This window comes from Gymnogyps californianus, chromosome Z, assembly GCF_018139145.2.
Source record: "Gymnogyps californianus isolate 813 chromosome Z, ASM1813914v2, whole genome shotgun sequence".
Taxonomy (NCBI): domain Eukaryota; kingdom Metazoa; phylum Chordata; class Aves; order Accipitriformes; family Cathartidae; genus Gymnogyps; species Gymnogyps californianus.
In genome coordinates this window covers 72822486-72845753 of record NC_059500.1, presented here as the reverse complement: position 1 = coordinate 72845753, position 23268 = coordinate 72822486, and the positions used below count along the sequence as shown (strand labels likewise).

Below are 23268 nucleotides of genomic sequence, written 5' to 3'. Positions count from 1 at the left end.
CACAACCCTCTTGGTACCTTCCCTTGTACTGCTGGATACATGAGACACCCAGTCCACCCATGGGCACTTCTGGTGAAAAATTTCTTACCTCCTCCCCCTGTTACACAGAAAACCAGAAAGCGCTGAAAGATAAACTTCTTCCGCAGAGGGAAGGTAGGCCATGGCTGCTGGGATCAGAGTGAAACCAGCCACGGATGGTTTCCTGTCTGGCAAATATGCCATTTCTGCATTGCACAAATCTCTGGAGCAGGACTGCGAGCACCTACCCCCACCATCAGCCAACACTAGGTCAACAGCCCTGACAAGCCAAATCTGGCATGGCTCACTGTGGCCAAGTGGAAGACATTTTACTGATTTTATAAAATTTTTGATAGTTTTTATTAGTTGTCCCCTTTGTCCCAGTACAGGGAACTTCCAGCCCACGGGAGAGAGAGATGAAGGAAACCTATGCTTTCCCAGGGACAGTTTACAGCTAAGCCTGGCTATCAAAATGTTTCAGACTGAGAGACTGCACTTTGGTTTGAGGTGCTGGAGCTCCAGCCAGACATGAGTTTCCCTGTGCCAGTTTGGCTGATGCAGTGGTAACCTCTGCCAGAGGGACATTGCAGCGAGTAGAGCCGCCCTTGCTGCTCCCTGATCCCAAGCCCAGAGGGCCCTGAGGGAGAAGATACACAGACACGTGCTAATGGACACCCACACGCACAAGAACTTCTCGCTGGTTTCCCACGAGGCTCGCAGGTGGCATGAAGCCCAGATGTGAAATTAAATCAGTACCAGCAGCAGAGCTGCAGCTGGCTGTGCAAATGCCAGGGGAGCTGCACCCGTTTGCTTCACGTGGGTGGCTGGGGCCAGAGCTGGGGGCTTGGCTGTCACGTGGACCCTGCCAATGCACAGGTGCCATGGATGTTCCTCCTCTCAGTCTCTGGCCTGCTTTGAACAGCACAGCTATGGAAACTTCACCCTGCTGCTGTATATTCACCATGACCCAGAAAAGGCCATTTTGCATCTACCATCCTTCCTACCCAGCACTCTGGTGAAGTTGGAAAATTCATCCCTAACCGAGCGAGCTGCAAACTACAACCCCACATCTAAAATTTCCACTCAGGCACCTTCATGATGTCGAAGCAGAACTTGCAGCAGCGTTGCTTGCATGCAAAACAGAAACAGCCCCCACATCTGTCTCCAGCTCCTCTACAAATATATGGCATCAGAAGCAAAAATTTCGTTTGATATTCCCAAATAACGGAAATGCTTTTTGTTACTAAAGACTATCAGACTAAAATGAACCCCCTCTTCCATAAACCCACATTAGCCATGAGCCATCGGTGCCATCAGTTCCAGGCTCCAGAGAGGGACGCGCAAACCACAAATGCACTGGGCTGCTCCCAGCCCCACCCCGGCGTGCCTGGGACTGCAGGCTAGAGACTTGGGGAGCAGACAGAAAATATAATTTTGAGAGACTTAACTGGTTTCTCTGGCCAAGAACTATCCCTAAACACATCATTCTATTCTAAAATCAGTTTTTCGACTCCAAATAATTAGAAGCTGTTGTTGCTTCTTTCTTCTCTTGCAGAGATAACTTGCAGCTGTTTGCAAACAGCTGATACGAATTTTTGGTCGCCTAATAGCACGGTATTGTGCCTGCCTCCAAACTGGAGGAATTTATGCTACAGTGTGAATTTCAAACACGTAATACCAAATTATCTATCAGGAAATATTTCTGTGCATGGGTGAGCTGTGTCTGAAGGCCTCACACAGTCACACTGGAACTCAGTTTTCCAGGGTGGGATCCAGCCCCTCAAGTCGTGTTGCCCAGACTCCAAGAAATGTGCTAAGTTGCTGAAGGAACCTGCCGGTTTCTCGTTACTGGCTTGTAGGCCCTTTCTTCCACAGCACTATTTCTCTTGGTAACTGCCATTAAGTGAAAGCGTGGACCCTGAGGCAGGCAAACGGGATCTCACCTTCAGATGATCACTGCTTCTTCAACCAGCCAGCAACGATAAAGCAAGATAAGAGGCACTTAGAGAAATCCAGGTCAACGCAAGTGCTCTTTTCAGTCAGCTCATTCAGTCAGGTAAACTCCCATCAGCCACACAGATGAAGGTCTTCTTAATCAGACAATATTACACCACATAATAACGATGGAAAGGAACTGCTCAGCCCACTTTCCCCAAAGGGATCTGTTACTGTAGCTGGTCAGAGAAAACAGCTTTATCACCACTATCAGCCAGGGCTGAATTACAAGGTGAAGAAAATGCAGACATGAACAACCATATTTAAATCAAAAAGATACCTTCAATGAGAAAACTTCAAGGTGAGGTCTGAGGTTTTTCACAAAATTATAAATAGAAAAGATTAGCGTACTGGGCTTTGGGGACCTTTCAATACATGTTGTTGCAGAAGCGTGACAAAAACAGGGTGACCAGTATCAGTGTGCTTTCAAGCAGGGACTTTTTCAGGATTAAGCCTTTCAACCAGCAAGTAATGTCTGAAAGGCTTGTCACAGAGTTCAAGAATTTAGATATTTATTTTCTCCCAGCCTTGAAAGAGTGTGCTTTTTTGTGGTTTTAGAATCAGTAACTTAGGGTTTGTTTTGTAAAATGAGGGTGACTGGATACCTGACCTGAGCAAAGCTGGATAATGGATGGGAATTTTTCCGGGCTGAGGGCTGCTTCGGCAGATGACTCGCTGCTCTGCTGGGTGACTTCTGGGTGGCGGTGACATGCCCAGTCATGCGGAGCAATAAATTAACCCTCTGTTGAAATGATGCAATACCCATTTTCTAGAAGGCTTCAGTCTCCCCCTGAATTATCTCCTGCAAAGCCTTCATTTTCACAGGATTTTCTGAATGCTCGGGCTTTGGTTTCCATTCATTTTCCTCTCTGCAGAACAGCTCTGTGCTTCCACTCCAAGAGCACCAGAACAGCTGTTTTCCAGGAATTAGCCTGGAAAAAGCTTCGGTAACAGCTTCCTGCACTGAGCTCCATGCATCACCCACAGGTTTTGCTTTATCAGCTGTAAGACAATAAGAGACCATTCAGGTATTGAGGTTCCTGTTACTGCTTCCATGGCCACTTGTCCCCGGCACATGGAAATGTCATACTTTCATCCTTTACCATCTCCTCTACTTTCCTCTTTACTCCTTGTCCTTTCCTCCTTCATCCCAAAGCAGCTTCAAAGGCTGTGGGAACTTCAAAACTTCCACTCCCCTGACACTGCCCCCTTCTTCCATTGCATCTTTTGCACCTAAATCCCCAGCACATCTAAATGGGTAGCATAGCACCGGAGATGCAGCATGGCATAATCACAGGTTTCTCAGGATTGAACTGAAGAACATCCTCAGTGAGCACCTGTTCTCCATTTCTTTTGTGAGCTAGAAAGGCATTTTGGAGGACTATGCTCAAATAAAAGAGACCTCGTCTCCCTTCTTCCATTTGGAGACTATATTAAGGTTTCTAAAGGAAGGCTGTGTTTAGAAACTTGTTGCATAGCCATCACATCTGTCTGTGTAAAGTCTGGGCATCTTCCTCTGAAAATCAAGCTGTTTTCTGTCTCTTGTTCATTCCCCTTTTTTTAAGCATGACTGATCATTATTATGGCCTTGCTAATACAAGGAAGGAAATTGGTAAAATGAGTTTTACCATGAAGAGGACAAAACAGAGTATTTTAAAGCAGCTTTCAAAGCCGCTCTTTAGTCTGGCAGCGCCTTTGCTGCCATGGATCAAACCATTAAACAGGGTGTCCACAATCATGACGGCATCTTCTTCAAATACAGGGTCAAACATGGATCGTGTGTCATTTCAGGTCCTCTTTGAGCAAACCTGAATATCATGCTTTTCAGGCCACCTCAGTAAGCAATTAAATGAAATTCTGCCAAGAGCTGTCATCTGCAGGTTCCCTCATCCTGGGGCACAGTACAAACATTTTTTGCAGATATCTGAGCAGTCCTACAATGCAAAATGCTGAGGTTTAACAAGGTGGTATACAAATACATCTTCTTCCAAAAAAAAAGAAAAAAAAAACAGAAAGAAAAAAAGAAAAAGAGAAAAGGAAGAAAGAAAGGGAAAAAAAAGGAAGAACAGAAGAAATCAAACCAGACTGCTAGTGAAGTCTATTGATTGGGAACTCATGAAACTGCAACACAGAGAGTCAGGCACCACTGAGAGTTCCTGTGATTATTTCACTTTCCTGTGGGCCAGAAACTTTCACCGACACGCGGCGGGTGGCAGAAGCCACTGCAGAGTGGGGATCCTCTTCTCTGAGCAAGCGGCAGTGGTTAGCACCCCACTCCTCCGGGCACGCACCCACATAGACACAGAAGAGGGGTAGCACCTTTTAGTGCATCTTCAATCCAATACCCATCATCCCAGAAATCAGGATGGGGATTTGAGGGCTCTGCAAGCCAAGCTAATGGCAGAGGAGGAGGAGATGTTGCAAGAGGGGCACGTCTCTGACCGTGCTGCTGTGGTCACACAGGTGACCTGCTGGGGCAGCTCTTCGAGGATACACAGCAATATTTTAAGTCAAGGGGCCAGTGTTAAGGGAAGGTATAGCATTCCATTGATGCAAGTGTTAAAAAGGGGTAATTGGGTTTGTTAAATTGAGGCAACAAACAAGAAGATGGTGTATCCCTTCCCCTGCTCACACATGCTTGTCCCAGTGCTATGAGCCTGGCTCAGTCCCCAGCTCTGGGGGCCATAGAAAAGAACTTAGGGAAGGAGTACAATTATTTATCTGATTATTAGGTCCTTCCCTGGGTGGCCTCTTCTTCAATCTTTGTCCTCTGCACCAGTGGCTTGAAAAACAGCAACAACTTCCATATAGCTTTTGTACAATAAATATCAAAGGAATAAAGGAAAGAGAAAATATTACATATTGGGGATTTCCACTGAGAGGCTGTGGTTAGGCTAAAACTCCAGGACACAATGGAGAGTAGAAAGGATCAACATTAAATAGTGATCTTATAGCACACTATCTAGCAATTTAATCATGAGCAGAGCATCTGACCCCACATAACAAGAAGTGGCTACTTGTCTAGTCTCTACAGGAGGGAGAGAGGCAAATATATTGATTCCCATAAGGGGCCCTTGGAGGTTTTTCTTGTCTTTTCCCTTTATTTTCCCAGGTTTTGCATTTTCAGTCTCTTTGAGAACATAGTTTAATGGTCTTAGTTGAGTGCAGCTTTCCCCACAGTCCTGTTCATCTCTATGCTTCATCGTCTGGAAATAAGTAAAAATTGTCACTGCTCTAGAACTTCTAAACTCTATCCTTTTAAAAGGACCCCTTCTCCCCATCCCTAACATTGTCAACATCTGCAATATCCTGGGCTAGTCTATACCTAGAAGCAAGAATTCCTGATAATTCTCTGATAAACAATCAGAGAAACACTATTGTCGTGGTTTAACCCCAGCCAGCAACTAAACACCACGCAGCCGCTCGCTCACTCCCCCCCACCCAGTGGGATGGGGGACAGAACTGGGAAAAAAAAAAACAAACCTTGTGGGTTGAGATAAAGACAGTTTAATAGGACAGAGAGGAAGAAAAATAATAATAATGATAATAATAATAAAATGACAACAATAATACTAAAAGAATTAGAATATACAAAACAAGGGATGCACAATGCAATTGCTCACCACTTGCTGACCCATGCCCAGTTAGTTCCTGAGCAGCGATCCGCTCCTCCCAGCCAACTCCCCCCAGTTTATGTACTGGGCATGACATGATATGGTATGGAATATCCCTTTGGCCAGTTTGGGTCAGCTGTCCTGGCTGTGTCCCCTCCCAGCTTCTTGTGCCCCTCCAGCCTTCTTGCTGGCTGGGCATGAGAAGCTGAAAAGTCCTTGACTTAGTATAAACACTACTTAGCAACAACTAAAACATCAGTGTGTTATCAACATTATTCTCCTAATAAATCCAAACCATAACACTATACCAGCTACTAGGAAGAAAATTAACTCTATCCCAGCCAAAACCAAGACAACTATAAAAATGGATTGTAGAGAGGCCTCTTATCCTCTTCTCTCTACCAGAGATTACTGAACTGTGGAAACATCAATTAAGGCCACAGCAAAGAGGTGTGAAGATAGACAGATTTTAATTGTGCTGGCTATTGGCTGAAGCATATTTTAAACATGTAGTTTAAAGTTGTTCCATTTCCCCTGTTTCAGTAAATATAAGATATGTGTAGCCCATAATTACATAGACAAGTTTTGATGACTGCTTCCTCTTTTGCATAAAGGTTTTTCTCAGTTCTGTTCTTAAACAGACTCTCCCATCAGCTGATTTTCTATGCCGTTAGGCATAAATTAAAAAGACTAACCAGACATCTTTAGAGACACAACAGACTTGCCCTAGGTTTATTTCTGTGAATGTGTCTCATCATTCCTGGATTTCTGAAGTTTACTGCAGTTATCTAGCTCACGTGTCTTGCAAATCATCCAAATAAAGAATGAGTCATATTGGCAGAGCTAGCAGAAAAACGATTAGATGATGATTTAGAGCTATGATAACCAGCCTGCAGGTCGGTAACTCCTGTGCAGAATTTAACCACACTGCCAAAGAATAGTGTCCAAGTCAAAAGTGCAAATGGGTTCAGAAGAAAACTTATTCTTGTAGGATTAAATATAGTTAATTGTATTTAATAGGTAGTCCTCAAATGTATCTTCTGAATCAGGGAGTCCTTATTCTTCTAGATTGCCAGAAATTGGTAGAATAAAAGAAGGGAAAGATTACTTCATGCCTATCCTGTTTTCAGTAGTCCAAGCATCTTCTTTCTCAGGTGTCCCATAGCCACCATTACAGCCACGTGCCTGAGCTGACCCTGCCTGGCACTGCTTAATGTGCTATGTGTAACTCATGCCCACAGCATGGGTTCAAATACTTTACAAACTGTCATGGTTTAACCCCAGCCAGCAACTAAGCACCACGCAGCCGCTCCCTCATGCCCTCCCCTCCCCCCGCAGTGGGATGAGGAGGAGAATCAAAAAAAAGTAAGACTCGTGGGTTGAGATAAGAATGGTTTAATAGCTAAAGTAAAATAAAATATAATAATAATAATAATAATAACAATGATGATGATGAAAAGGAATACAATAAAAAAAAAAAGAAAAAAAAAGAATGAAAACCCAAGAAAAGACAAGTGATGCACAATGCAATTGCTCACCACCTGCTGACCGATGCCCAAGCAGCGATCCGCCCCTCCTGCCCAACTCCCCCCCATTTATATACTGGGCATGACGTTCCATGGTATGGAATACCCCTTTGGCTAGTTCAGGTCAGCTGTCCTGGCCATGCTCCCTCCCAGCTTCTTGCACACCTGCTTGCTGGCAGAGCATGGGAAACTGAAAAATCCTTACCTTGGGGTAAGCGCCACTCAGCAACAACTAAACCATCAGTGTGTTATCAACATTATTCTCACACTAAATCCAAAACACACTGTACTAGCTACTATGAAGAAATTCAACTCTATCCCAGCCAACACCAGGACACAACCACAGGAAAATGTACTGACCCCACTATCCCAGAGAACACAGTGACTTTGATCCTCCACTCCAATAACATTCTTGCCAAATACTCCTCGACTCACACTGAGAATTTCCCTCCATCACATTTGCCCCTGGGTGTGGCCATACAGTGCTTATTGGTGGGGATGGAAGAGCAGCCAGATGTATCCACCTGGAATGACCTTAGTGATTGAGAGAACAAGCATGAGAAAATCTCTCTCCGCGTGGTCGAGCGCACAGCACCGCGTCAGCAGCAGGCTGCCTTGAGTGCTCCCTCCAAAAAGCTCTGTTCTGCACCGTGCCTTAGAAGCAAACTCCTGGGTGTGTAGAGGAGAAGTAAATAGAGGAAAAGAAATAGCAGGTAGAAAATATCTGTATGCACCGCAACTGCAACTCTTACAAGTTCTGCTCTCTTATGAAACCTGACCTTCTCTTTGCTCTACAAACAACACACATGTACTGCTCCTGGGAGCAGTCTGTAACCACCAAGGCCTTTATTATCATGGGAAGTCACAGAACAAGCTCCATTTCCTGGCTGCCAACTGCTTGATTTCTCAATGTGCATTTTTTTCCCATGCACATAGAAGCTGGGTTTACAGCTTGAATTTGTGAGGTCCTGTTGTGTTGGGAGGATATTAAAAGTAACTGAAAAAATGAAATGTTCTCATTAGAATGAATATAGGAAATCACAGTTAAGGATATTTGCAATCTTTCTCTAGTAATGAATCCTCCAAATATACTAATGAAAGAGAACTAATAGTATTGCTTCAGTGTTAAAAGGGAGGCTGTGACTTAGAGGTTTTCGGTTTACAGGTCACTTTGCCTATATATCTGTGAAAGAATGTGATCTTCCTTCAACCTCTCGTAAGTATCAAGTGAAGCGTGTTATTTTGGCGATTGCTCCAATTACATGTATAACTCACATTTCCAACTGTTTTATTATAAATGAGCTATGTAAATCAATAGTGTAATTTGATCACACATTAATAAAGTTAATAATAATGCCAATCCAGTATCATGAACCAATAACAGTCATCTGAAATATCTTACAACCTAGGGTAAACAGACTACAACAACAACAACAAAATCAAACAGAAGATTAGTATGGTTACTTTTCACCAAGCTTGCTTAAATTCTAGTTTTTTTCTTTAATTAAAGGATGTGGTTGATTGGTACGATATCATTTAGAAGGAAGAGACAAACAGTTGTTCCAAACCCAGAAACATCATAATTTAAAAAAAAAAAACAAACTGAAAGAAGGGAAAGCTGAGGACAGGGAAACAAATAAAATCTGAAACAGGCATTGCAAAGAATATCGTGGATAGATACAATGATTATCAGAGTTGCCAACACTAGATTCAGTGCATTGCTTATTGTGCATGCTTTGTCGTTTGGGAGATAAATTCATAAACAGGGATTCTGGAGATTCTCCCTCACCCCTTGGAGGTTTCCCAGAACTCCAGGTCCAACGGGTGTTTGACTGACTGCCCTCGTGACTCTGTTTTCCCATGTACGGTACCAAGAATTTTTTTTTCACTGAGGTTTTTAAAAGCCTGACAAGGTATTTTACTTGTTGTTTTTGTGGGTGCTGTCATTTTCTGCTTTTTGGCAATTGCTGATGTACCGCAAAAAAGGTGGTTTTCATAGTGATTCAGCCCTGTACCAAAACCGAAAGTTCACACTCTTTACTTTGACTAAGCACCCAAACTTCTGTGGGCTTCCCTGGTCTGAGCCTTCTGGGTTTTTAGACTTGACACCATCGCTGCCAGATTTATTGCCCAAACACAGAATTTTGTGAGTCTGTGAACTCCTGGGCTGTATATCAGCATTGCTAGATACACAGTGACTTCTGCTTGATGTGGCCTGTCCTGGGCAGTGAGAACCTGAAGCTCAGGGGTGCAATGATTGCACCAACAGCCCTGAAGCCAACCGGTCCCACAGTCTGCGCCCCTGCGTGACTCCCCAGACTGAGTGATGGGAGGTGGGACCTTCAGCACCAGCTCAAGGAGGAGGAGGTGGTGGCGGTGATACCAGGTCTCCAGAGAAACTGGAAAACCCCATGTGAGGCTGGCAAGGGAAGCAGCCCCATGCTGCTCACTGCTTCCCAGCCCAGGGATGTCCCAGCATCCATAGCCACCAGGGACACCCCAGGGGGGTCTCTTCCCACAGGGTCACCAAGATCACCCCAGTGGGTCATATCGCATGGGGTGACCAGCGTCACCTGAGGGGGTCACATGCCACAGGATCATAAGGGACATCCCAAAGGGGGGGGTCCCATCCCATGGAGTCACCATGGTCACCTGAAGGAGTCACATGCCGTGGAAATCACATGGTCACCCCAAGAGGGTCACATCCCATGGGGTCACCAGGGATGCTCCAGCAACCACAGGGTCAGCAGGGATGCCTGAGGCAGGGGAGCCAGCCAGCCAGCCACTCTCATCCCAGCAGGAGGTGAACCCCACCAGTGGGGTGCAGACCACTAGCTCCCAAGGCATCCCTGCAGGGGTGGGTGGGGCTGCTAGCTTTCTCCTCTTCCCTGCCATGCTCAGTGAGACCCTATAGCCCTCCTGGCATGAGACATCCCACCCTGCACCTGCTCGCTGGTGCACCTCCTGGGGCACCCGCTCCTCGGGGCACCCTGCCAGTTCCTCTGCTCAGGAGGCACCTTCAGACCATCTCCCTCTGACACCCCTGCCTGCAGCACCAGGGTCCAGGCGGGGAAAGTACCCATAACACTTTATCAGCAAAACCACCACACAGGCTCTTGACTAATTTGTCAGGGTCCTGTTGACTCCATGTTGCAAAAGTGTCCCTGGCACCCCCCAGAGCTGCAGGGCAGTGGGCAGCAGCTGGCACCCGTCCAGGGAGGCTCCTCCACCGCTCGCCCTTTCCCCAGCCCTTTCAGAGGTCTTCTGTCACCTCCTCAGCACAGCGCTCCCCTTGCCTCTGCCTGCCTGCCACTGTGCTCTGCCATAACTGCAGACACAGCCTGGTCACACCAGCCATGCCCTGACAGACTCCTGCCACCACCTGACAATTAAATTGTCTCGTGTTAAAAACAAGAACAACAACAAAACAACAAAAAAACCCCTGACTTCTTGTGTCTTTGCAGATTGAGAGCTCCTTGCAGATTCACAGCCCATATGCCCCCCCCCCGCCAGCTCCACCTCATTGCCCACCACAGGATGATGAAATAGGGAGGGAGGATGGCATCATGGCCACAAAGCATGATGCAACCCAAGATGCTGCCATGCGAAGTCGAGTCCTACTCCTGCCTGTGGGACGCAGCCCACACACTTCCTCACCGTGACTCTCACCATGCTTCCTCCCCCTGGTCATCTGCGTTCCTCTGCTCCTCTCTGCATGTGTGGAGCTGGTGGGGATGGTGACAGCCCTGCCGAGGGGCACGGGGCACGCACCCAGCACCCAGACCCACGAGGGAGGCAGGGAGCAGCTGATACTGGCACCTTCCCAGAGCACAGAGGGCTCAAAAAATAGAAACAGGTTGTAAAGTGCAAAAAATACTTGGTTGTTGTCAAGTACAAAACCCTTTTTCCTGTTTCCCCTATTTACTTCTCCTTTATACCCCTTGGAGTCAGCTGGTGCATCTGCAGAAAGAACACGGTGTCCTAACTCTCAAAGGGAGACTTTCTTACTTCTGACCTGTTTGTTTGCACTCTTAATGCCAAAGGTCACCCCCGCAGGTTTCCCTCTCCCACCAGTAACCAACATCCCACAGCAGCACACCCATGGCCAAAAGTGTGCGTGCTGGGGGGCGGAGGTGACACCCAGCACATGATTGTGGAGGTATGGGAGAAGCTTGTCCCCATGTTCAGAGCCAGCGTGGACATCAAATGCATCCAGCTCTGTGCTGGTTTTGCTTTCCCTGACACCACCTGGAAACAAAGCAGGATCTTGAATGTAGTGTTCATGTAGCAAAGGGGGGATTATGAGCTGCCATTGGTGATGCTATGTGGAGCTGCTCCCCATAGCAGGGCTCCCCTGAAGTCAGGCAGTGGATGGATCCAGCCCTTAGGTCAGCATGGTAATAGACGGGCACTCAGGGAGGACAGCACTCCCATCTGCACCTGACCACACTGTCCCACCAATTCCGGCATGTCCTCCTCTTCTCTACGAGCTGCCCACACCTATAGAGAAAGCACCGAGAGCCCAAAGGGAGAACTTTTTGGCGGGAAGGGACAAGCCTCCTTCCGTTCCTGTAAAAGGTCACTGCCACCAATGCACCGCTTCTTGCAGCCCTTTGTGCCTAAAGCTCCTGCAACGTATCCGCAGAGCAGCTGTACAGGACTTTCCATCTCAAGGGAGGCTTTTCGTTTTCTCTTCCATTTAGAACAAGCAGCAAAAGTTACACCCTCCCCCTCTCTCTATATGTCTGCGTATGAAAAATAAAACTGAAAAGGAAATGAACTCATTTCAGCGCAATCAGAGGCAAAGCTTTAAAGTGAAACTACCTCACAACTTGGGATGGTGTCAGACCTTTCATACCACCTCCATTGTCAGTTTAGTGATAAGTCAAGTGGTCCCTCTGCCTTCCCAGTCTGCGGCCACCCTGCCAGCTTTCACCAAGACACAATTTCAGTCTGCCCCACTTCTCAGCCAGCACAGCCTATTGCAGGGACCCTTCGTACAGAGAGGTAGGGCATACAGCAGGTTTCACACTGCCACGATGCAGTGTGCAGATCCTGAAATGGAGATGGTCCAGCCTGCCCCCAGTGATGCTCTGGTGGCTGGAGACTGCCGGTACTCACCAGAGTGCCCCAAAATGGGTGTATCTCGGCAGTGTGTGTGTGTGCATGTGTGGGGTAAGGGCACAGCCTGCTCCCATACTCCTGCCAGCTCCTGAGGTCTTGGCTGTGATAATCTAGCCACAATATAGTCTCATACTTTTGTGCCTTTTTTTCCTAAACAGACATTTTGAAATGAAACTCAAATCATATTCTCATTATTTCCATGTTATAGCAAAGACATGGCCCCAAGATCCCCAACCAAACACACCTAATTTCTTATTCATACCAATCACTGATGATTCAAATTGTAGAGGAAATCCTATAGTTTCTTATAACATTGAACATACCGTCTGCCTTCTCCAAATGTAGAGGTCTAATCTTTACAGTGAATAAAGCAATTAAACCCTAAAAATTTCAAAGGAGAAGGCTTCACAAAAGATACTGTTTCCCACCCTGGTTCAGTCCCGCTTTCTGTTATTAATTCTGTTTGCCTTTTGCCCTATGTTCAATCTGCTTGCTAAATTCAGTCTTGCCCTAAATTAAATCTGCTTTGTGGGATTTAGGGGGACTAAGTGATTCTTTATCCAATTGGAGATTACTCAAACAAGGGACTTCCAAAACCCAGCATAGAGAAAACATTATTCAGAATAGTCTGAAAATCTTCTAACCATGCAAAATTGCTCCTGTCCTAACTGAAGAGCATTGGAAGAGTTCAGGGGAGACACTGCAGCACTGAGGACCGGCTCGGTGCCAGACTAGGAATCCCAGGGCACCATGCCGGTGTCCAGCAAAGCTCCTTTGGGTTCCTTAATTCTCCCATTAGACTTCAGTGATTTGCAGCAAGTCACTGATAATGAGCCCTGCGTGGGTTACCAGATTGCTGGCTCAGCTGCAAGCCACTGGCATGCCAGGAAAGCACCAAGTGTCTCACACATGGGATTTCCCTTTTTTTTTCAATCCCACACCTGCTGCATTGACTATACATAAAAATTATGACAAAGTGCAGAGGAAGCATAGGGAACAGGGGAAACAGGAGGTAGCCAGAGCCTGAAAAAGATCTAGCAGACCAGCAAGCAATGAAGAATTCCAGAAATGGAGCACGTTCAAATTCTCAACAAAGATAGCAAGACAGAAAATAACCATAGTCACCATCCAAGGAAGGACTTCTGCAAAAACCCAGCAGTGATGGTGCAGCTGTGCTGACAGTATGCTTGGCGTTTGCAAAGACACCTACGCACACGGAGGAGAGGTCTTCAGCAAATACTCCACCAGCCTGATAAACAGTGATCACCGCCAATATTTACTTTACTAATACCTACTTTTTCTGGATAGCACTTGCAAAGACTGGCCTTTATGAGGATATCGTCATCTTCACAAGCACTAAAACCTACTTAACAAACTACCTAGCAAATTTTGCCCGCTCTTACATCCTTTTTAGCAAGCTTTTTGGTGACTACCAACGGGCTGAATCAGGAATGACCTTAGAAGGAGCCACCTGCAGTGTCTTTGATTTCCGCTCTCACAGAAAATTCAGCTCACCAGATAATCTGCCCTGGCTAATTTAGAATTGACTGTATAACAACCTATGACCAGGAAAATTTAGTCAACTAAGTTTCCTGACAGTTAGTCGTTGATTAAATAGCACACAGTTGATATAAAGTGGCTTCCACTTCAGCTATATCATGGAGGGGCTCTGCTATCCAACCCCATCCTCAACCAAATGTTACTGCTCTCAGTAGGAAAACTGCTTTGCCCACCCTGGCTTTGGTGGGCACCAAATCAGACACAAGTGAGTCATCTTTCAGAAGCATTTTGGAAGTAATTAATGCCACCTACTTGGCACACAGGTGGTCGCAGAGGAAAAGTTGGGTGTTCATCCCTTCTGCCAGTGACAGAGCACTGCAACATATGAACAAGCCATGCAAGTTCACCTTTTGCTAAAAAAATTGTATGTTTTAGCTTTTAAGGGAAGCAGGTGAGAGAGAACAGCATTAGGGAGAGTCTAAGAATTAGTGGTAGGGCCATTAGGTAATATTTAAACAGCAGATAAGACCTGTGCAAGTGGGAGTTACATCTGAGCAACGGGCAGGCAGGTCTCCTTAGTTTCTTTTCCTGTCTGGTGCTGGATCACACCAGCAACTCAAAGTCGAATTAGCTGGAGTATTTCACTTAACTGTTTAAATCTGCATTAACCTCTTCCCTCACCCTAGTGGAGGTGTCGGCAGCACAGCAGCAGCTGCTGGAGGCCAAAGCTTTGCTGCAGTTGCCACCAGAAAATCGCTAACACAGAACAAAGCTGTTTCCTTGAAAAGTGAGGTTGAGATTAATGCTTAAGGCTTGAGGATTTATGAAGCTTTACTTGCAATGGTGAGAGAGATCCCTGGAGGAAAGGTGCCAGAGAAGAGCAAACGAGAGAGCTAGAGTGATTTAAGAAATGAAAAAAAAAAAAAAAAAAGCCCGCCGAGGCCATCATCCCCCTCGCTTGGCGCGGCCGCACCCTGCCGCGCTTTCCCAAAATAACCTTTGGTTTGTGCTCCTGACAATAGAGCCGAGTTTCCTGCTCGGGTGCTGGGACCCGCAAGGATCAACAGGAACCGCTGACTCTGCGGTCTGCAGAAACGGGAAAAGGGAGAGAGAGAAACAAACAGCTGCTCAGTTAACACAAGAGTTGTCAACACCAGAGAGCCTTGGGAAGATGAGAAGATGAACTCCAATAACCAAGAGATTTACTTAAGATCTTATAGGGAGGCACAGAAACACCTTGAGGCTGTTTCAGCACAAATAACTGAGTTCAGAGAAAAAACAGCTAGTTTCCTTTCTGTCCTACTCTTGATTTCGTCTCTGCAACATTCGATTTCCTTTCAGCAAGCCTGCCTGCTGGTGTTATTCATACTGAGAGTCCGTCACGTATTGGCTTTCAATAACATGTTCCTGGTTAGACCACATCGCCCAGACACTGGCAAAGCTCGGGGCATGTTTATCTCAAGATGATTCTCTCTTCTCAGCTGTGTAATTGCACTAACTATAAATGGTGTTAGACAGAAATAAACTGGAAGGCTGCTCCAAGGGGGTTGCGCTCCTTGGGCTGCTGCTCTGCTCCCTGCTGTGGCTGTGCCCACCTGGGGACCCGTGGTCCTGCCTGGTGGAGCCACGGCAAGAAACAGCGTTTGTGGCTGCTCTGGTAGAGCAGCTTCCCAGAGGCCCGTGCTTCCCACAGCTACACCGCTTTATTTAAGGGAACTGAAAGAAAAAAACGTCAGAGCTCGCTGGTGGCTTGAAACCACAATGGACTTTTTTTCGCTCTGCCCCTGTTGCGCAATCTTATAATTGGCAGCCGCCCCGCCGTGTGTTGTTCCTGCCATAACGGACTGTGATTTGTCACACACCAGTAAGGCCCTCGCACACCAGTAAAACCCTGCAGGGAAGGGGGCCAAATCCAGAGCTGGTGCAAGTCAGCTCCCCCTAAACAGTGGGGTTTCCTCCCTTACACCACTGCCTTCAGATACACGGCGCTGACTGCAGCGATGGGGGAGATGAGCACTTCAGATACTCCAGCTCACAGGTGGGTCTATTAACCCGTCTTGTACACTGAAGTCCCCTACCGTTTTTATTACCCTACACCTATTTTAAAATAAAATAAAGAAAATAAATGAATGTCTGCGACTCTACTATCCCACTGGCTTGTGCCCAGCTGCCCTGATAGTAAAGCATCTCCTCTCCCACATATGCCCCAAAGAAGGGCCCATCTCTTTGTGTTGCTGCAGAGATACAGGGAGAAGTTGCCTTTAAAGATCATCGCCCTTTTGGGTGAGGAAGTGTTGCTAGGCAGGACAGGATTGAGGTTCATTTGTTTTTGGCCTCGCTGGAGGAACAGTCATTTAAATAATTTGCCCAGGTATTAGATCTGTCTCTGAATTCACAAAGAAGAACAAGCCCCAGGTCATCCCTGGCTCTGCCTAAACGAGCAAAATAAATGAGCAAAATAACACGTGTGTGCCCAGCAGTGCAAGGGATTGCTGTGTCCCTCTTCCCCGCGGCCTGAGTTGGTGAGTGCTTTCCCTGCATTTGGGCCTGCTGACACCACAGAGCACTGGGGGCACGCAGAGGTCTCAGTAGCCCCCCCGGCCCCCTGTTCTGGCATCCTGGAGGGGCTGCCATGATTCACAGAGCAGCCATCAGGCTACGGCCGTGAGATGCAGCCCTGAGCATCACATGCTGCAGATCACAGCACCTCCACCGTGAGGGCTGACACGTCATACAGCCTGACACACTCCTGAGCTGTTTACCTGCCTTCCCACCATCTAAAACCCAATAAACTGGTTTTGAAGAAACAGTTTCTTATGTAACAGGAATGATATGGTCAAAGGGCAGCTCTCCCTGAATGGGGCTGGGTTACAGAGGTGTTCATACCTGAAAAACGACCCTAAACACATCAAGTCAAGCAAATAAGCCTGTATGCCATATAGGTTTTATACCAAAGGATGAGAGATTAAGGCAATATCTTCTTAAACACAGCAGAAACTTCTCTGTGGCCAACCTAAGCTGCTCTGACACCAGGTCACAACCCAGCAGAGCACACTGCAGGATGCCACCAGAGCCAGCACCCACTGCAGCCCAGCTGCCATCTCAGGAATGGCCATGCAAAAGCCTCATCCAGCTGTAGCCTTCGTTTGGACATCTCACCCTGAGAAATGCCCCGTCCATGAGCCGGCACCGCTGCCTCTCCCATATGCCAGCCCCACAGCACCACTGTGCCCGCTGCCTTCTGCCAGGTGCCAATGGGACTGAGGTTCCCTGTGCAGGGAGAGAAATCACATGTGCCATCGCTTCCAGCACATATGCAGGGTAAAGGGTTTCTGAGCTGAGCTGGTGAACGTTTCCTCTTCCAACAGACTTCAAAGTCATTAGCGTTTCCAGACACTTGACTTCAGAGTCATCCCACAGAAAACAGCTTCGTGACAGCCCCTTGTGGGTCTGTATTACACCGCGGTGTCTTTTCCTGCTTGACGATGTGTTTTGATGGGAGAGGTGGACATTTACTGGCTTTCAGCCACAAGTCCTTTGTCATGTCTGGCCCATTTGTGCTTTCTTTACATCAAGCTGTTTTCATTTCCTCCTAAAAACAGAAGTCCATCCTATGTGCCACCGCACCAAATATCAACTCTCCGAGAGACAGGAGGCAGATGAGTGACGTGCATATCACTGGCAGCTCTCCCAACACTGTGCAACAATCACAAAGTCACGAGGGCGACTTTATAATTCCAGCTCTTGTTTCCTGTAAAAAGCATCATCTAAAATTACAGCAAGTGTAGGTAACATGCCCCGGTGCGTGTCAGCCAGCGACACGCCATGCAGGCACTGCGCTGCCACAGGGAGGATCCAGCAGCGGGAGGGAGGCCCTAAGTCGCAAATGGCACACGATACGGGCCAGCTCGTGTCCCTATGGCTTGTTTGAGGCCAAGGTCACCATCACCTTCACTAATAACACAGCACTGTGTCAGGAGCATCTCCCAGTTAAGAACAAGCAGACCCATCCCTCCATGTCTTCTTGTCCACCACAAGCACACCCCATCCCTTGCTTCTGCTTGTCCAAGCACACCCCATCTCTCCACCTCTTCTTCCTCAGCGCAAGCACAACCCCGTCCATCTCTCCTGGACCACCACCACAAGCACAGCCCGCCCTCCCATCTCTCCTTGCCTAGCACAAGCACACCCCACCCCTCCACCTCTTCTTGCCCAGAAGATGCAAACCCCATCCCTCCACCTCTCCTGGCCCACCGCAAGCCCATCCCACGCCTCCATCTCCTCTTCCCTAAGCACACCCCACTCCTCCAGCTCTTCTCCCCCAAGCACGCCCCATCCCTCCATCTCCCCCTGTTCCAGCACACCCCATCCCGCCGTTCCTTTTTGTCCCGCAGCGGAGCCGCTGTCCTGGGGGGGGGGGGCGGGGGGGGGAGGGGGCCCGGCCCCCGCCCCGGCCCCGGCTCCGCGCTGCCCGGGGCGCGCTGCGACACGCCGCTGCCTGCCCGCCCGCCCGGCGGGGGGGCGGGATTCCCGCGCGGTTTCCCCACGTCACGGCGCGGGGAAAGCCCCGCCGCGCCGCCGCTCTTAGGGCCGCGCTCCGCCCCGCCCGCCCGCACTCTCTTACCGCCGCGGAGCCGTGCCGTGCCGTGCCCCGCCGTGCCGTGCCCCGCCGTGCCGTGCCTCGCCGTCGCGATGATGCCTGGGAGGACCCTGCGCAAGGCCGCGCAGCCCGCCGCTCCCGCAGGTACCGGACGGTGAAGGCAGCCGGGTGTTGGTGGGTGGCGGGGGGGGACACGCTTCTCCAGCCGGTCTGCTGCCCTCCCCAGCTCCAGCACCGGGAGCGGGGGCAGCTCCCGCCGCGCCGCGGGATGCGGCTGCGGCCGCCCGTGTGGGTGCGGGGCGGGGGTGGGGGGTGGGGGTGGTACAGCGGCTGCTCGTAGTGGGGGGGTTAATATTGAGAAAAAAGGGAAAAACTGAAAAAAATTTTCAATGTTGTCCAGATCTCGTTAAAATTAAAAACAGAGATGGGTGGGCAGGCGGCGGTGCGGGTGGCTGACGGCCGTGCGTGTCCCCTGCAGAGCGGGAGGTGGTGGCGGAGTGCGCCCTCCAGCTGCGCAGGATAGGCGACAAGTGGGACCTGCGGCAGAAGATCCTGAACCTGCTCGCAAAGCTGTTCTGCCCCGAAACGTGAGCTCCCCTCGGACACGGTGTGCTGAAAAGCAGGGGAAGACCTTGGCTTTGTGGATTCGGAACAAGAGACTTCACTGACACTGGGAGATGAAGAAAGCTCTTTGCGTTGTATTCTGCTGCCTGTAGCCGCTGAAGGATGGCTGTCGCAACATGATTTCTTTGAGGAATGTTACAGCAATATTGGCGTATGAATGCCAGGTGGAAAAAAAAAAAAGATAGCGATGGGCAGAGCCCCTCGCCATGCGATGGGGAGTCTTGGGGCAAGACAGAACTTGCCCTGCAGCCTGGTCTGAGAAGACTTCCAGGAAGCTAGTTTCCCCAGTCACCCTCTGGTCCTCGTGTCCCACAGCTGCGTTTCACCGAGGAGCTTGGACCACCTTCGGGAAGAAGCCAAATAAAGTCAGTGTCTTGGAACATGGGATTGTATATCACAAGGCAAAAGCCAGTTGCTCGGTTTCTGACTGCTTTTGTTTTCTCAAGCATGGATTCTGCTGGGCAGGAATCTGGTGGTGGGATTATTTAATTTGTTAATTAAACCACTATCTTTATTGAAAGGTTATTTGTTACAGGATGTTGCTTTGTGGACTAAAAATTACAATTCTATGAATCAACACAATGTTGCATGGTTCTAGTCTATAATACATATATGTATATATTTGTATATATATATAATATATATACAAAATATAAATATGTGCACCCCATGTGTATGAAAGGAGTATTTCACAGAACTATTAATTAAATGCTACTTGTTAGGCTCGAAAATAGTATGAAAAAATGTTCAAAACATGACATAAAAGTACATTATATTAACTAGAAGAAAGCATAATGTTTTCTGATAATAAAGGAAATACTTCATGCAACACAGAAGGGAGCATACTTTAGTATAGCATTATATAAGACATATATGAATATATATTACACAAATACAGATACTGAGGTATGTATGTTTGGTGGAAGATTTCTTTCAACATTACAAAGAATTTCTCGAGAACAGTACAATACTGCTGTGTCTTTATAAGTAACAAAATAACTCTTAAATAGAAGTAGACCTTAAAGTTGAATCCGAGTTGAATCTCAAGTTTTCTTGAGAATGTTATTTATTCAAAGAAAGCAACTACCTCTCTTTGAAGAAATAATATCAATAGAATTGAATGTTACAGTCAGTACAGGAAAGTAGCCTTGGATTTCTGAATGTTTAACTATACTTACACATGAAGGTTCTTCCCTTGTACTTTATTTTCTTTCCATTTCATGGGAACCTCATTTCGGTTCCAGAATGAAGAAGCCACTGTAGCATATCCAGTGGATGGATCCATTATGCCTATCTCACTGAGGGGTTACTACCCTTGGCTGGCTTCGGAGCAGCTGAATTAAGCATGCTGATCGCCATCAAGGCAAACAGTAACTCTGCTAGTCAATTCATGTCAGACACGATCCTAAACAGTATTTTTTCATGGGTGCAAGCTAGCAAGAAAATGGCTGAAGCTGATCACGTTTTGTAGCTACCTGTTAGGTCAATGGTCAGAGTTTCTTCTCTTGACTAACCTTGTATGTAAGTACATTTGCATTGTATAAGGCTGTATAGTTGCACTTTCTGAATTCTGGGTCTGTTCAAATTACATTTTTTCCTGCCTTGTAGTGAATTCTTGTTTGTATTTATAATTAATTTTTCGGTTAGCTCTTCTGAATCTGCCTTTGCAAAATTGTCATTATATAGCTCTGGCCACTCTGTCACAACCAACTGTGCATGGCTGTTACTTGTTGTCACTGATTTCACTAAGCAGAAGCTGACTGACTTTGCCTGCTTTCCGCATGGAGGAATTAACCCTGTCCCAGTGGTGTTACTGGGAGCTTTGCCATTGGCTTGAGCCACATGCATGGTTCCCTCCTCCTCTAAGCCAGCTAATACCTTTTCAGTGAGAACATAATGTTTCAAGAATAGTTGTTATTCATCTTAGTATTGCAAAGTAATGTGTTTTGCCGACATGTACAGGGTCAGTTTTTCAGGTATTAAAAAGTAAATGCAAAGAGTTTCTGCTAGACTAAACACCAGCTCCCAGGCTAGCGCTGCGTGCAACTCAGCAAAGTTGTTCATCGAAGGCAGCCCCAACTTCAACAGAAGAGCTCCCGCTGTATGTCCTGGGCTTGGTGGAGTCTTGGAATCTTCATCAAGGACACTAAACAATGATCGTGCCTGTCTGGGACTCTCAGGAAAATTCAGCATTAGCATTAGTAGCTGAAATGTATTTGAATAAAAGTGTTCTGCTCAAGGTACGCTGCTTTGAAATTCAGTAGGAAACAAGGTGCGGGCTTCATCGAGCCTGCCCAATTCTTCAGGCTGTAGCACACATGAATGTTATGAAAAAAAAGTATACCCATAAATGCATTGTCATGGGGATATCTGAGTTAAGTATTAGCACAGTATTTTTTGTCTAGATCTGCAAAGACTATTTGCTTTTTGTGAAATGTTTTTATGTTTCTTTGAGCATTGTCAAGAGTGCTAGCATTCACCGGGAGGTCAAGAAAAAGACCTAGATCCAAGCGACCAGTGCCAGTATATGAGCAAGCGCTTGCTGATGTCCTCCCTAGGATTCTGATTGTTACTTCTGCAAAGGATCTGCTATATGACTGTATCAACACGAGTTTGTTTTTCTCAAGGCCTATTCTGGATATAGGCCAGATGTTTTGCTGTATGCCCCATGCATGTATGTCTTGAATTCTTGCTGAGATAATAAATACAAAGCGTTTGCGAGAAAAATGAGTCATTGTTATAACTCAAGGGTTTTTTTGCGGATTCTGAATGTGTGATCATGTTATACAAATTCCTTCCGTACTTCCAAGTCAGCAGGCACACACTAGGGCAACAGCAGAGTGCCAGTAGGTATGCATTGGGAGATTAGGCTTTTACTTCTGCCTTTAAGAGGAACAAGACATAACCATATCCTTGAACTTCAAAATGGGGAACTGAGACACCTATTCTAATATTTTCTAGTAATTACTGCCTGCGGAATAGTTGGGTGGTGTCTGGGGCTCCATTACATCTACCAGAGGTGTTGCAGCTTTGAGGAACAGAGTCCCTGGGGATCAGTGAAGAATAGACATCCAAGTTAAGGATTTTGTCTTGGACGCAGGCAGAAAGGAATACAGTGTTTCGCCAAGGTCAGATTTTGATTTCTCCGAAGTTTGAAGCTGGAGTTTTGGAAAAGGGGGAAATGACACTGCTTACCGCAAGGGAATAGTAAAGGGATAGTGCAGAGCTTACTCTTCCTCCCTAAAGCTGGGACCCAAAGATGCGTTTGTGGAGAGAGCCCGAGATCCTCACCTGCTATGTCATGCACATCAGCAGGCTTTCCCCTAACTCATCGTGTTGCTTCTCCACAGCTTCACAGGCAGGGAGCACGACACCTGGGGCACATGTACCCAGTGTGAGGAGGACTAAGAGCTTCCTGGCCAAAGGCTCTGGTTTCTAGTAAATGAAAAAAACCAAAGGGAAGCAATTCCCTGTCCTTCCCCAGTTAGCCACCAGCAGAGGCTTGGAAGAGCTTTACTTCAGGGGGGCATCAGCGAAGCGGTCCTGAGAAGGCCCATCAGCCTGGCACCAAGTGCTACTGCAGGTGCTGCACAGGGCATTTTTGCACAGCTCCACCGGCAAATTACACTCGTAAGACTCATCAGCCTTGTGAAAACATGCAGACATCCTCACCTGCCGAGCCTGGCACCTCTCCAGCCAGGTCACCGCCAGAGCACAATGCTTGTGACCTACTCCTCCTTAAAGTGCAGGGAAAAAAAAGCCCATCACTGGGGCATGGCATCACTGCCTGAAGGCGCCTGACTCACCCGCAAGCACCTGATATCAAAAAAACAAACCAAACCCACCTGCTGAAGCAAACTGCCAGAGTTGCCGCCCTGTAGCGCTCTCCATTAACCACGGCCCGTGGGCACCTGCCAGAGCAACAAGTGCAGCCCTGGGCCATGTTCGCACTGTGCTCACCCAGGCGAAAACCAGCCCCGTGCCCTCGGCCAGCTCATGCTGTCACACCTGAGACTGGATGCACAAGCGGTATTTCCTAAACAAATTGCTAGACAACAGACAACACCTCCCTCCTCCCCTCTCCCCCCACGGGATGTTTTTTTAAGTCATCTGAAAAACAATGTCTCATACGCTGCTTATTATTTTTAGCACATGCTGCTGGAAGGGACTAATTTTATCATTTTCCTCCCGTCGACACGAGATGGTGCGAGGGCATGACGTGCATCCGTAGAGGTGCAAGGAGGCCAGACAGGAAGGGCTGGGTATA

General features: G+C 47.4%; 1 protein-coding gene across 1 annotated transcript; it reads left to right on the top strand.

The window, feature by feature from the left end:
- Window positions 1-18469: 18469 nt before the first annotated feature.
- Window positions 18470-19024, top strand: PMAIP1 (phorbol-12-myristate-13-acetate-induced protein 1). Its single transcript, XM_050913652.1, has 2 exons — window positions 18470-18521; window positions 18856-19024. Exons 1-2 carry the CDS (start codon window positions 18470-18472, stop codon window positions 18966-18968), a joined length of 165 nt encoding a protein of 54 aa, XP_050769609.1. The 3' UTR covers window positions 18969-19024.
- The last annotated feature ends 4244 nt before the right edge of the window (window positions 19025-23268 follow it).